The sequence below is a fragment of the Triplophysa dalaica genome, chromosome 6 (assembly GCF_015846415.1).
Source record: "Triplophysa dalaica isolate WHDGS20190420 chromosome 6, ASM1584641v1, whole genome shotgun sequence".
In the NCBI taxonomy this organism is placed as follows: domain Eukaryota; kingdom Metazoa; phylum Chordata; class Actinopteri; order Cypriniformes; family Nemacheilidae; genus Triplophysa; species Triplophysa dalaica.
This window is the reverse complement of record NC_079547.1, coordinates 15,280,057-15,294,724: the sequence shown is the minus strand read 5'-3', so window position 1 is coordinate 15,294,724 and position 14,668 is coordinate 15,280,057. Positions and strand designations below refer to the sequence as shown.

The 14,668-nt window shown below is 37.2% G+C and overlaps 2 protein-coding genes across 4 annotated transcripts; both read left to right on the top strand.

Moving 5' to 3' along the window:
• Positions 1-1,383: 1,383 nt before the first annotated feature.
• On the top strand, positions 1,384-7,602 carry zranb2 (zinc finger, RAN-binding domain containing 2). Of its 2 annotated transcripts, XM_056751185.1 has the most exons (10): positions 1,385-1,669; positions 2,138-2,190; positions 2,808-2,916; positions 3,668-3,750; positions 4,096-4,172; positions 4,296-4,445; positions 4,994-5,124; positions 5,794-5,853; positions 6,352-6,504; positions 6,707-7,602. In XM_056751185.1, the coding sequence occupies exons 1-10, from the start codon at positions 1,611-1,613 to the stop codon at positions 6,759-6,761; spliced, it is 930 nt and encodes a 309-aa protein (XP_056607163.1). In that variant the 5' UTR covers positions 1,385-1,610; the 3' UTR covers positions 6,762-7,602. The 2 variants fall into 2 exon arrangements, with proteins under 2 accessions (XP_056607162.1, XP_056607163.1); XM_056751184.1 differs by having other exon boundaries at positions 1,384-1,669; positions 6,352-7,602.
• Positions 7,603-8,036: 434 nt separating this feature from the next.
• ptger3 (prostaglandin E receptor 3 (subtype EP3)) lies at positions 8,037-14,067 on the top strand. Of its 2 annotated transcripts, none has more exons than XM_056749640.1 (3): positions 8,037-9,175; positions 10,566-10,918; positions 12,777-14,067. In XM_056749640.1, exons 1-3 carry the CDS (start codon positions 8,321-8,323, stop codon positions 12,796-12,798), a joined length of 1,230 nt encoding a protein of 409 aa, XP_056605618.1. In that variant the 5' UTR covers positions 8,037-8,320; the 3' UTR covers positions 12,799-14,067. The 2 variants fall into 2 exon arrangements, with proteins under 2 accessions (XP_056605618.1, XP_056605617.1); XM_056749639.1 differs by having other exon boundaries at positions 8,041-9,175; positions 13,102-14,067.
• Positions 14,068-14,668: the final 601 nt, after the last annotated feature.

Here is a 14,668-nt window from a genome sequence, read left to right as displayed (position 1 = left end):
AGTGCGAGGGGAGGAGAGGAATGAAGATGCCGAACGTCCTAAGTATCGCTGAGCTATTTTGTGTTTTCTAAAAGTGTGGGAAAGAGCCACTTCTCAGAATAGCTTGCTCTTTCCTATGATTCCACTGATAAAGAAATGTATTATTCATAATCCAAGCTCTTGTTTTCAATGAGCTCCTGGTGAAAAGTGTACTTGTCCTTTTTACACACACACACACAAAGACAGAGAGAGAAACACAGGAGAATAGTAGGCTAATCTCAATATATTTGCATATCTTTTCTTGCCTAGTGCTGTTTTGTCAAATTAGATGTGAGATACAAGAGTGCAAGCTATAAAAGGTAAAAGCTAACCCAATTCTTAGACAGTCTACTGTAAAGTATCTGTCACACACATCAATTTAGCATTAATTCGTTTCAAATAAACTCGTAATTAGGCTAATGTGTAATTCATCCCCACGCTTATAAATTATCCATTGTAAATGAGGATCGAAAAATGTAGGCATAAGATATTTTTAAACGCCTCCACTTGGAAAAACAATGTGGGCACTCTGACTCATTCGCAATGCACCAGCTGTGAGAGGGTCCTCTGAAACAGTGCGAGTTTGGCAGAGAATGGAGGACAGGCTTAGCTTGGTGAGCACCAGCGAGTATGGGTCCTATCTAAGTCCCTGCAGGACTGAGAACTCACAGTGGGAGGGATGTCTCAACTCCATCTGGCCCAGCAACGTGTGTGCCTTCATGCCGAACCGAACCCAAGGTCTACAAAATGCTGGCATGATGCGTGAGCCGTTTCATAAGGATGGCATGTGAAAGAATCACAGATGTGTAAGCATATGACTGTGTACTTTTCTAAACATATTGCAATGAATTGAAGGTTGCAGGTTTTTCTCTTTCCTGTGACCCATGTGTAAATATTAATGGGGAAGATCATTGGGTTTGTAGAGATGTAGCTGCTTTTTGCCAACTTAACTTCTCCTTGCTGTTGTAAAGTGAGGACAATCTGCCATCTAGTGGACGCACAAAAAAATCAAGAGCACGAAGCATACAAAATAACGATATCACGATCTGTCTATTTAATATTATGCTGTCTTATATAGTTATTGTATATAAAGTTGTCTAAAGGTAAACTGCTCAAAATAAAATATAACTGGTGCCAGGGTTGTAAAACTAAATCGTGTGGCCTATACAAAGCAGTTAGGGGCGTTTCGAGTTTATATAACACGATTTAGGCTAGACAAAGATTTTAGAAATAAATCTAATGTGGTTTCAGTCTCGTCTGGACTATAGATCAAGATCCGGTTAAAAAGCAAAAGTTTGTGAATGTGTTTCAAATCTAGTGAGCACCCTACTTACGGAACGCACTCGTGTTGCCCAAATGGCTGTCTACGTAGGGAGCTCACTGAGCTTTGAACGCAACCCACGTGTCGCTTTCGTTCACGGTAGTCGGTGTGTTACTGTCTGACCCACATACGCTTTTACACACTTAATGGTGTCGTTTTTGCTCTCAGGTTTAAACTCGGTAGTTTTGGTGCTGTAAGCACATATTCATATTCGTAAAGTGTTCTCGCTATCATCTTTGCTGGATCGTGGCGTGCAGTCGAGAGGACGAATATGTCGTCAGGAAAGAGTTTTCGCGTTAGCGACGGTGACTGGGTTTGTTCCGATAAAAAGTAAGATACGTATGATTTATTAAGAAAACACGTGTTTAAATATAAGTATTTATCTACGACTTAAATGCCTTAAACGTAAGAGACAATGAATGGTTGGGAGAAACTTGCACGCTCATGTTAGCCTAGCCTTCTGTTAGCTTTAGCACAAGTCCCTAGCATGGGCCTACAAACATTGTTCTTCAGAAATCAAATAAAAGATGTCCATATCTTTGAAGGATTACCAACACCAAATTAACTTTTTGGGAGATTATTATTAACGTTATGTTTTAATCTCTCATAATTCGTTGGTTGAGGGATTGGTTTTTCTGATGCTGTGGTTTCCAGTGTGCTAACGTTACTTTGTGCTGTTAATGAAGTATCCTTTATTAATGAAAGTTGTCTAATAAATGTCTAATGTTTTACTGTGATGAGTTTTTTGCAAGGTGTAATCTGATATAATGCTAATATTACCCCTGTTTTTAATCTTAGATGTGGAAATGTCAACTTTGCTAGAAGAACGAGCTGTAACAGATGCGGCAGGGGTAAGTGATTCACATCAAAATTCATGTTTATATTTATTAATGGGGTAATATGACACGACTTAAAAATGAATATTATAGAATATTATTATATTAAGGTTCAAACGTGCGGTATTTCCACATACCCTGCATGTTTGTATCTCCTTTTTGCCCCGCCTCTCTGAAACGCGCCGATTTTTACAAAGCTCATCGCGAAAATCGTGGTGTGCTTTGATTGGCTAGTTGACCAGTGGGTAGTGATTGGTCGAAAACTGCAAGCGTGTGACGGAAATGTAACGTCTCTCACCATGTTTTGAACAAAGCAATTGAACTGACAGGAATGCCCATCTTACTTGCATATACATTTGGGCGGTCTTTGTCAAATCATACCATGAACTGACATCTGTGGGGGTGTGGTTACACGAGGCGTTTCAGTCAGGTCTGGGTGAGCATTTGCTTTTAGATAGAATGCAGCCTTGTTCCAACACTTTCATTTTTGCAGTTTAAGTGTCTAATACATGTATGGGCAACTTATAACACACCAAACACACAGATTAATGACCCCTTTAAAATGTGTGTTTAAAATGCATTGGGTACACCCACATTGAGTGCTCAAATGCGTCCATAATTGCTTTTAACAGATAAAACAGTTGAAGCAAAGATGATGAAAGCAGGGGGAACAGAGATTGGGAAGACCCTGGCTGAGAAGAGCAGAGGACTCTTTAGTGCAAATGACTGGCAGTGCAAAACGTGGGTATTGTTGTGAAATGTTTTTTGACTTGTTACGCTCCTTTCATTCTACATGTGTGAGCAGCACGTAGCCTGAGCAGCACGTAGGAAGAGTGTTAAGCAAAAATAGACTCGCCGCCAAAAAAATCGCTGCACATCTGCTTATGCGCCGCTGCTTATGCGCCGCTTCTGCTCCGTGAGCAAGAGCTGCTCAGGCGTGTGGTATGAATGTTCTCATTTGTTAATGTGCTTGAAAAAAATATGCGCTGCTTACCCCTGTGGTGTGAAATGGCTGTTATATTTGAATATTAATAATATTAATTATAATATTTTATTCTGCTTTTCCCAGACATGTAACGCATAACTCAAATGCCAGAAAGTTAATGTACATTAAGTCATTTAGCAGACGTCTTTATCGAGCGTTACCAATGCAAATTTTGCCTTACAATTTTTTTAGCAATCATATTTTTTATGTTCCGGACATTCTTATTTAGTTGGGAGAACAGTATAGTGTCAAAAATCAAAAGTTAAAATCATTTTGTCTCAATGGTATTCTGAACTGTTAAAAAGTACCGAATAATAGACATTAGTTACACTCTAACATTTAAAGAATCTTTGGGGGACAAGCAGTTTTTCTCACAAAATTTCTCTTTTTGGTTTAATATGAACTCTTTGTTTAAGAACTTTTTTGTCCTGTAGGAGTTTGAGACTTACTATGCTAGAATGCAAAGTTATTCAAATGTAACACTATTGCTTGGGTGTGTTATTCTAGGTGTGGCAATGTAAACTGGGCAAGACGATCAGAGTGTAACATGTGTAACACGCCTAAATATGCCAAACTGGAAGAAAGAACAGGTATGATCTTGTCCAGGTTCAAAACTGAATATAGTATACTGTATATACTGCAAACTATTGTAAAAAGTACATGAAATGGCATGAATGTTTGCATGCTTCATTCGTGTGTTGCATGTTTAATTAATCTTAGTTATGCGTTTATCAAGCCTTTAAGTCTGTTCATTTATACACTTTTGATGGTTAAGTCAAATCAAAAGAATCAAATTGTGATAAATAAAAATGTGGATATTACTGTGGCAATAGTCGGTGTTGTTTTGGATGTTCTTCTTAAAGAGAGCCGTACTTGATGTGGTTTATTAATATTTTAGTTGAGTTAAATGTTGGATGTATGTATGACTTTGTCAGGCTATGGCGGAGGATTCAATGAGAGGGAAGACTTGGAATACAAAGAGCGAGAGGAATCTGATGGCGAGTACGATGAGGTTTGTTTGCACGTTAACTAAAAGAACAGATACAATTTTACATTTACATTTTTTAGTCATCTTCTGTTTCAGAAATGATTAGCATGACTTGAAATCAAATTGACGCATAAATTATTGTTTCAGTTTGGGCGCATTAAGAAAAAGTTTCGTGGGAAAAGCAAAAAGGACACTGAAAAGAAAGAGGAACCTGTCAAAGTTGCTAAAGTAATTGAGGACGATGATGAAGAGGATGAAGAGGATGAAGATGGGGATCTATCGAAATACAAACTAGATGTAAGATATTTTTTAACCAGTTATTAACCATTTTTAGATTTTACCATTGAGACAAAGTCATCCGTCACATCTCATGAGTTCACCACCATTAATTCTATACTGACACAGTTTGGGCAGTTCTAAAGATAATATAGGGCTTAAAGGAATTGTTTACCCTAAATAAAAATTCTGTCATAATTTACTTACCTTCAAGTTGCTCCAGATCTGTATACATTTCTTTCTGATTAACACAGAGAAAGATATATGTAAGAATGCTTATAACCAAACAGTTCTTGTTCTGTTGAACACAAAATAAACTATTTTGAAGAATTTAGGACAACAAGCAGTTCTGGGGCACGTTTGACAACCATTTTAATTCTTCCTACTTTTGGTAGTCAGTGGGGTCCAATAATGGTTTGTTTACAAGCATCCGCCCAAATATCTTTCTCTGTGTTCAACCAAACAAGAAAAAATTCACAGGTTGGGAAAAACTACAAAGTAATTCATGACAGAACTAGCCCTTTTAAGATTTCTATGTATGAACACACAAATCTTTTTTTGACTGTTAGGATGAGGACGATGAAGATGAAGATTTGTCCAAGTATGATTTAGATGCTAGTGAAGAGAAGAAAGAGAGTCAGTCGGGCTCATCGCGTTCATCGTCTCGCTCGTCTAGTTCAAGCTCCCGGTCTAGGTCCAGGTAAAAGGGTACAGGTCAAGGGTAACTCCAGGCAAAATGTCAGTATCAGCTCAAATCTTTATTCAAGTCTCATCACATGAATATGTTTAAATGTTTAATTTCTCTTTGCTACCTTGTAGTATATCTTTTTTTCAGTTGTTTAAATCTGACATGACCTTCTTTCCTTAATGTTAAAATGTAAAATCTATGCAATTTGCTTATAATGGCTTACATAGAATTAGCATGCCTGATACTCAGAGCACATTTTTTTGCTTTAGCTTTAATTATCAGTGTTGTACTTTGACACGATTAACATATTTGATTGTTTAAATGCATAATGCAGCGTTTCATAGTTTTCACTTGGCCCTGCTTAATAGCAGCTCTATAAGGTGTAAGGTTTTGTATACATTGAGTAGGAATTTGCTATAAAAACAGTAAAATTGATTTAGTATGCAAATAATGGCAGTCCTAAAACCATTGATGCAAACCTCTTTGCCGAAATGCCAAAAATTCTCCCCACTCTGACTTTGTTACCTTTAGTCTTGTATATCTCTCTAGTGTTGAATACTTGTATTTGATAGTTGTGTGGTTGACTGCTATATCATGTTTTCATCAAAGGCTCTTCAACTTTCATAGAAAAAAAGGGACATTAGTGGTATTTTGTTTTTTGTTGATGTCGCTTTTTTGCAGATCCCAGTCCAGAAGCTCATCAAGTTCCAGGTCTCGATCACGTTCCAGGTCCAACTCCAGGTGAATGAGGTCACATGCACTCTCCAGGAGAGAGAGTGTGTGTATGAGCTGCCAGTGGTTGTAGTGTACTCTATGTCCTCCTGAGTCTAAACAAAGTTTGATCACCATCATACACTTATGACTATGAGATGAAGTTGCCATAGAAAGCAGTTTAGCCTTGAGATGTACTTTTATCTCTTTGTTAATGTTTTGAACTGCTTTTTGACGTATGTGTAGGCGTCTTAGAGACTTTATTTTTCAACTTCACAAAGATCTATTTTCTGGTAGCAGGCATTTTACAGTCAAGCTTTACTGAGCCGCTGACAGTTCTTGCTTTAACTTTTGAAAAGTTTAGGCCTGTCAGACCTTCAGCCTAAGTGTTATTTAATCTGTAGTGTTTACCTTGGGAGGGGGTGTATTTTTTCCTCTAAAGTTCAGTCCTTGTGGTAGAGTTGATGTAGCAATCTATGTAGAGATGTGTTGACTTTATGGGAATGCTTACTTGTTCCCCATTAAAAGATCCAGCTCCAGATCTGGAAAAGGCTCTGTTTCTCCAAGAAAGAGGTCTCGCTCCCCTTCTTCATCGCCTGAAAGAGGCCAAAAGAGGAGTCGCTCCAGGTCGTCCTCTGGGGACCGCAAAAAAAGACGTTCTCGATCACACTCGTCTGAAAGGTTTGGGTTTCTGTGGTGTAAAAAAGGTGTCCTGGATACCAGGCGTCCTTTCGCATTAAACAGTGGTCTCTCAAAGTGTTAAAGATCTTGTTAAAAACTGTGCTTCACAATGTTTCTGTACTGTTTTCAAATTGGTTTGTGTGTTCTTGAACCAAATCATTTAATTGGTCATGGTTTTTCCCCTCTTTCTGTCTCTTTGTAGGTGCAGAGGCTCACCTGGATCATCCCACTCTGGCTCAAGCTCAAAGCAGAAATGATTAACAAAAGACACAAAACTTTCTAAAACTGCATGTTGTTTTTCCAACTCATGATTTATGCTATTGCCGTTTCCCAACTGTTCCTATTAGCAATTTCCATCAAAAATTCTGTTCACATACGTTACTGCCTTCTTTTTAAACGTGTGGCCAAATCCCTGAACAATAGAACTCAGAATAATATAACTGTAGTGTCAGTCAGTTTATAGAAAAACATTTAAGTCTGTAACTGTATAAATGGCACATATCTTCTGGACATCATCATTTTTGAAGGAAATTATGCAGATTATATTATACAGAAGATTTATTAATCTCTTGAACATCCAGTTAAGTAACTACACATCGATGTTGATTTAATGATACAAGATTTTTTTTTATGATGTGGGACAACCCACTAGAAATGTTGTCTTAAATTACATAACATCAAAAAATCCAGCGTCTAACTGTTATAAAGAGCTCTGAGGTGTAACATAACCTCATCAAATTGTGTGTTAAAGGTAAGTATGTTTTTTGTGTGTTTGTTTTAATACATGTTGGGATTCTCTTATGAACAGAAAGATGAAATGATATGAATGTGTTTTGGTTTACCTTCAGTGTCTTTTTCTGTTGTCTTTTTTTAAACTTTTGTTCTAAATTTGATTAATCAATAGTAGAATACTGTGAAATGGATACAAAGTATTGCTAACATTTACCACGGTCTGTAAATCAAGGTTGGAACATGTAGCATAAAATAATTGACCCCACATCCTCTCCAGACAACAAATTGATATCACATAAAAATGTCTTACTGTCATTTAAAATTACATTCATGTAATCAACATAAATAAACACTGTTAATCTGAAAGTTTGTGTTTGCTATTTATTGTATACATTGACATGTTTTGTTTCTCTAGAGATTTTTAGAACTTAACAAGCTAAACCAATGGATAAGCATAATGGTGTGCTGTTTCTTTTGTCTTACGTGTTTGCGTCATATGCGTGTGGCCTACGGTCATAGATACCGTGAAAGATACATTGAAACCTTCAGAAATATTGTTTTCTGCAGGTCCACTATAATTTCATTTTGCACTAATGCACCTGCATCACGCGGACAGATAAATGAAGAGTCTTTCCTCGTGCGCTAGGTGGCACCTGTTGCGTTCAAAATCAGATGTTACTCGATGATGCATAATTACAACTTTTGGTGACACTTGTGTTTATTAAGCTTCGTGTTTCTTCGGTTATAATGAAACGTGTGGTTGTTACATATTTTGTTAGATACGCAGGAAACGTATGTGCCCGTAGCGTTGACAGTCCACCGAACAGCAGAAATGAAATAAATCACCCGAAAACGAGCAACAGTGCATGTTCTCGTGTTTTAGCAATTTAATGCTTCGAGGTTTTCCAATCTTCTCTATTGTCTTTCTAAGCATGTCTTACATTTCCATAAGGGTCCCGCCTCTGGGTTTATAACGCGCACCCGTTGAGCGCTCTCGAGCAGCAGAGCGCAGAAAGTGAGCCAGAAGTGAAGACTTCACCTGTTTCAAAGGCTACTGGGGCCATGAACGAGCTCCCTGAAAAGGATGACATCTAAATGTCAGCCTTCAGATATTCCGCCACAAAATCTTTCTGCAGGAACCGTTATGTTGGATTCCAACGTCTCCAAATCTTTACAGGACAGCACCGAAAAGAGTGCCAGCTGTGGATTTGTATCCGTGTTTTTTCCCATCATAATGATGGTGACTGGAATGGTCGGGAACTCCCTCGCAATGCTGCTAGTTTATAATGCGTACAGAAGAAAGGAAAACAAAAGAAAGAAGTCTTTTCTACTTTGCATCGGGTCGTTGGCGTTAACTGACCTGTTCGGCCAGGTGCTCACAACACCAATAGTCATTTCTGTGTACCGAGCAGATCTGACATGGGAACGGGTGGACTCGTCGGGAAGTCTGTGCGCCTTCTTTGGGGTGTGCATGACCACTTTTGGTTTGTGTCCGCTCTTTTTAGCAAGTGCCATGGCCATCGAGAGGGCCTTGGCCATCACTGCCCCTCACTGGTACTCGCATTACATGAAAACCTCCTTGACCAAACAAGTTCTGGTCATTATTTGGTGTTTGGTTTTGCTCTTTGCCTTGTTGCCTGTTGCAGGCGTTGGACAATATACTTTGCAGTGGCCAGGCACTTGGTGTTTCATAAGTACGGGTGACAAGGACGTAACGGGAAATACGTTTTTTGCCACGACTTTTGCTGCGCTCGGCGTATTTTCGTTGCTCGTTACTATGTCTTGTAATGTTGTGACCATCCGTGCATTGGTTGCACGTTGCAAAGCAAAGGCAAGCTCAACCCAAGCATCCAAGCAATGGGAGAAGTTAACAACAGAGACTGTTATTCAGTTGATGGGCATTATGTGTGTTTTGTTGACGTGTTGGTCACCTCTACTGGTATGTATCTTATCAGCTTTTTCCAGATACACTTACTGTAGTTATCACATGTACGGATGCAGTGTCAGTGCAATTTAATCTGATGTAGTGCCAGAAAACATGTTTTCTTTAAATTGCATTACTTTATATGAATTTAAAGGAATAGTTTTCCCAAAAATAATCATCTGTCATCATTTACTCACTAACATTTACTTTAGTTGGTCCAAGTCTGTATAAACTTATTTGTTCTGATGAACACAGAGAAAGATATTTTTCGAGGAATGCTTATAATCAAACAGTTATTGGACCACACTGACTACCAAAGTAGGTAAATTACTTTTTTTTTGTTCGGTTGAACACAAAATTATATATTTTGAAGAATGTAGGACAGCAAGCAGTTCTGGGGCACTTCTCACTATCATTGTAATTTTTCCTACTGTGGTAGTCAAGCGGGTCCAAGAACTGTTTGGTTACAAGCATGAATCCAAACACTTCTATCTGTGTTCATCCAAATAAAGAAATGTATAGGTTTGGGACAGAATTCATGATTTTTTTTGTGAACTGTAAGTAAAGGTGGCCTCAGGAGGTCAACATTATAGTATAACAGTATTATTATTATAACATATATATATATATATATTGAGAAAAAAAATAGGAAGCATAACTGTCAAACTGTTGTTTTTTTCTAGTTATGTAATAGCTAGTCCCAGATCGAATTTGCAAACTCTTTGACATTTCTGCTCTTATTGATGGTAGTTTAAGGAACACAGAAATTGATTAAACATAAACTGAATTTAATAACTTGAATTCCATACTACAAAACATAGTATCAACAAAACATACAGTTAACTAAAACAGGGCAAATTCAGTGTTATGGATGTCACATTTTTACTCAAAACTTGGATTATAAATACTCAGAGAATGTATTTTTACCAATGTTTTGAATCATCTCTTTATGTTTTACCAAACCCCTGTTGATAGAGTCCAGATATCAGTAAAATACCACATGAGTAGGATTTCTGTGAATTAAAACGCACAAATAATAATACCCAACGAATGGAGAAGGAATGGCTCTTCATAAAGCAGTTATTTTATCCAATTTTTTCATGTGCCCATTTATGAGGAATATGGACTGTTATGGATTACAATTCAGTTATGAATTTGACAATTACTTGACTATGGAAAACAATGCTTTAAAAACAAAAATAAATGCTTTGAAAACTTTGAGACTTCACATGAGAATTTAAACCACCAATCATTGACATGAGAGGTATCAGTATGGTGAAAACCTTTGGTAAAAATAGATATTTTCATCGTAAGGTTGACACTTGCATGTATTACTCAAAGGTAACTTAAAAAGCACTCATAAACAATGAATATAATATGCTCATAAATGTTTTGCATTTTTTAGATCCTTATGTTGAAGATGATCTCAACCCACACCTCCTCCCATCACTGCAAGTCTGCTGCTGTATCTCTCTTACCCAGCCAGGACTTACAGATGGACTGCAACTTTTTTCTCACAGCCATACGCCTGGCTTCACTCAATCAGATCCTGGATCCGTGGGTTTACCTGCTTCTGAGAGAGATTCTTTTGAGGAAGTTCTGCCAGGTGGCCAGTGCAGTATCCAGGTGTTCATTGGAGGGCCAGAAGGAAACCCAGTCTCTGGATGTCCTGAATAAGAAGCCCATTCAGAGTGATAATGTTCAGAAACATTCGCTAAACATGGAGAACTGTAACCTGAATGGGGGGAATGAGGAACAGTGAGTAGGCTTCATTATAGATCAACTAATTCAGAGTGAAGTCACATCCAAACGCTTCACTCTTGTGTAGCTGACTGACCTGTCACAGTCAATACATTTAAAGGGATTTTGTAGATGGTAACTCAATTTGCATTATTTGAAGTAAAACTCAATGGCAGGACCTGACAAATAAGGCATTTAGAACAGCAATATTTGTAAATTATACTTGGCTTAATAAAAGCAAAATCAGAAATTGATGTATTCCAACTCCCATGGAGTTTGTTGAAAATTGTTTAAAACCTGTGTTGGCATTGTATAGCAAAACATATTTATATGCCAATCACACGAAAAATATTTCTTTCATTTATGGTTTATTATAAAAGTGTCAGAGCTGTCCATTTTGCACTTGCAGAAAAACATTGAATGGTCTTTAATTCACTTCTCGGAGCTCCTGCTCTTATTCATTTACATTTTTACTGAAGAGCACATTGCTCTTTAAAGCTCAAAAACCGAGAACTACAATTTGCTCTGTATTACGTGCACCTTTCAATGCCTCTCACCTGTGGCTATGTATATTTTAGGTTGGTTTCGAGAGTGATGTAAACAGTTTGGTGAAGGGCAGTCTGGCCTTTGAACGTCCCCTTTCAAAGTGCCAAACCAAATACGATGTGCACAGCAATTGCCTCAGGGTACCGCATCTGTTTATCTGCAATGTTCTTGATATTTCAATAGCTTATTATAGGAGCTGTCTTTATCATAAATATGGTATTTAAAACTCAGATGGTGATTCCTATGGTGAACCATAGCTGTCAGGAGGCCAGATACTTTTTCTTATTGGATATGATGTCATATTACAAGAGGTTGAGACATTAATAACTTTTCTGACTGAGGTTTTACCTTTTTTTGTTGACAAAACTATAAACCAAAGAAAAAGGTTTTCAATTATAACTGGGCATGCAGTATATTAAATATTGCAAATGATACAGATGATGAACCTGTTTTAAATTAGGCGCTTCAGTTGCATTACTGTATTTATGCATCATATTTAATGCACCGTGAACTAACATGAACAATTGTATTGACGTTAACAAAGATGAATAAATGCTGAAAAACTATATTAGTCATTGCTTGTTCATGGTAGTTGATGCATTTACTAGATAAAAAATACAACCCTTATTGTAAGGTTGTAAACAGTTGAAGTTACAGAATGCCCTGTTCTGCTGAGCTGTGGGTTATTTTCATGGGTGAAAAGTAAAGTAATGTATTTTTGCTGACGTAAAAAAACATAGTTCATGGTTCTATCATGTTTCATCCCAAACTGTTTCTTCAATCGTATGTCCAAAGAACAATGTGAACAGCATGGTGCTATTAATCCTGATGTAAGTGTTTACACTTTACTTTAAAATGATGCTTCATTTATTTATTTAATTAGTCAAGTCTACCATCTCATTCCTGTTTTAAAAGCTCTGACTTCATAGATTATTTTTCTTAGATACCCTTCCATCCTCGGTTCTTTGAAACCCGCTGAAATCCACAGGATACTGAAAATGTTTGCACCAATGACACACCCCGCAGATCAAACGAAAATGAGGGAGGAAAATATAAGAGCAGTGTTTTGTAAATAAAAATAAGCCTTTGGTTTTCTTTCTTAGAGGTCAGGGCAAGTGAGTAGTAAATACATTCGGAACAAGAAAATTCGTAAAGGGTGCTTAGAAATGGCCCATTTTAAAAGGTCTGTAAGCGAATCCAGAAAACCAGGTAGAACATTAGAGCAAAACCTGGAATGGGGATCAGAATTACACCGCAGCAGTTGTCTGGAGGAAGCAGAATACTTTTTGTAAATGAATTTTACAGGAATCGTTACTTCTTTTGTTCCCAGGCAGTTCCAGAGGAAAAAATGAGAAAGCTCTAATGAATTAGACATGCGAGAACATGAAGAAATAATGAAATTAATGTGAGTTACGGCCTTTAGTCGAGTTTAACTTGCTTACACTGTGAACACAGCAATGGAAAAAAGGATTGCATAATATTTCAATGCTAAATTAGACGCCCTGGACGAAGAAACAAGGTCTGCCTTGTGACTATTCAGTGCTTTCTATTTATAAATATGAATGTGGTTTCCTATGTTCTTATCAAATATACAACTGTACTTATCGGTGTATTTATGTTGCCAAGGGCATCTAATCTGATTTTCTTTTATATAGAAAGGTTAAAAATTCCGATGTATGGTGTGCTGGAGTCCAAGACAGACTGAGAAATTCGAAATGGATTCTGAAATGGAATCGGAAATGTGTCTGACTGTGTTAAAGGCACGTTCATCAAACATAAGTGCAACTACAGTCTAGAACACAGCGAGAGATGTGAGTGCTTTCAAAATGAACCATTGATTTATCTGTAAATAATAATTTATTGTATATGTGCATGCAATAAGAGCTGCCGGATAACGTTTGCATGCAAAGCCACCAGCAAATCATATTTTGGGTCATACCCATCAGCGAATGTTGTAATGAAAGATGCCAAATCAAAAGCGTGTCAGGTCAGTGTTTTAAAAACAAGGTTTCATGTATGTATTATGGGTTTTACATTTATTTATGTTGTAAGACAAGACCCTGTGTCAGTTTCTGGACCTGGTTCACAGCCAGAGCTGTCATTAAGCTTGTATCAACAGATGGTCGTGGCTCTGCTTGTGTGTTTTTGATAAGAAATGTTTGCATATGCTTGTGAGTGTTTGACTCGTCTTTTAACTGCTCCAGGCCAGATATGCTTGCCTTGTATTGGTGCTTCTAAAGTACATCATTATTCGATTCTGTGCAGTCTGTGATTTCTGTCTGTTGGGATTGACTGTGTTTTATGGCATTATCATAATTTGATCGGGGAGGGGTACATCAAAGTGCTTTTGTTACTGTAAGCCCCCTATATTTTGCACAATTAGCAAAATTTGGGGGGTTCAAGCTTTGTGTTAGTAATTGCTAAATTCTTTGTTTTGGAAAACAATGTGTGTTCGAATATGAAATTTTGTTAAAACATTTTGACTGAACTTTCTTACTGATCGTTCACTGCTTGGTACAAGAATAATCCTGATTCTTATTTGGCTCTCATTGAAATACTTTGTCTCTGTTGATAAATTTCCAATTTCTAACCAATAAAATAAAGAGCTCACATGAAACTGGGTGGGATGACTCATTAATGTAACTTTATTGAACTGTACATACTGAAAAATTGTGTACTCAGTTATAAATGATTACAGGAACGTTATGTTTAAAGTCACATCATGAAATGATGTCTGTAATTGATAAAAGCAATTATGACAACATGCCCTCTGGTCAAGTTCACCTCGAAAAAACGATCAAAAGTTTAGGATCACTTTACCAGAATGTTATTGTGATCTGAAAAATCCTTTAATCTCAAGGTGTATGTTTGAAATAACATTTGTATACAAAAACATATTTGTGTCCATGTATCAATCTCTATCATTAGAAAAATATATTTTTGTTTGAATTTAAATGAATAAAAAGAAGCCAGGGGTCAAGCATAGATGTAAATTTCCTATCAATGCTGTGGTTGAGACCCACAGAGCCATTGAGAGAGAGAGTCGGGTTTCAATAGTTCACCGGGAGTTACAGTAACGCATGAAGCTGTGACTAAACAAACCAACTGAGGTAAACTTCTAACCCATTTAAAGATGAAAGCCATTTAATGAATAAAAATGAAATAAATAAAACCTTTAAAGAGACAACATAACTTCCTGGAACTATCTGAAGTCTCCATGAA

Excerpts from the sequence above, each read along its gene's own strand:
- zranb2 (XM_056751184.1), top strand. The coding sequence starts at position 1,611 with ATGTCGTCAGGAAAGAGTTTTCGCGTTAGCGACGGTGACTGGGTTTGT. Across the intron at positions 1,670-2,137 it reads TGGGTTTGTTCCGATAAAAA|ATGTGGAAATGTCAACTTTG; the intron begins GTAAGATACGTA and ends TTTTAATCTTAG. Across the intron at positions 5,125-5,793 it reads AGCTCCCGGTCTAGGTCCAG|ATCCCAGTCCAGAAGCTCAT; the intron begins GTAAAAGGGTAC and ends GCTTTTTTGCAG.
- ptger3 (XM_056749639.1), top strand. The coding sequence starts at position 8,321 with ATGACATCTAAATGTCAGCCTTCAGATATTCCGCCACAAAATCTTTCT. Across the intron at positions 9,176-10,565 it reads CGTGTTGGTCACCTCTACTG|ATCCTTATGTTGAAGATGAT; the intron begins GTATGTATCTTA and ends TGCATTTTTTAG. Across the intron at positions 10,919-13,101 it reads AATGGGGGGAATGAGGAACA|AAAGGTTAAAAATTCCGATG; the intron begins GTGAGTAGGCTT and ends TCTTTTATATAG.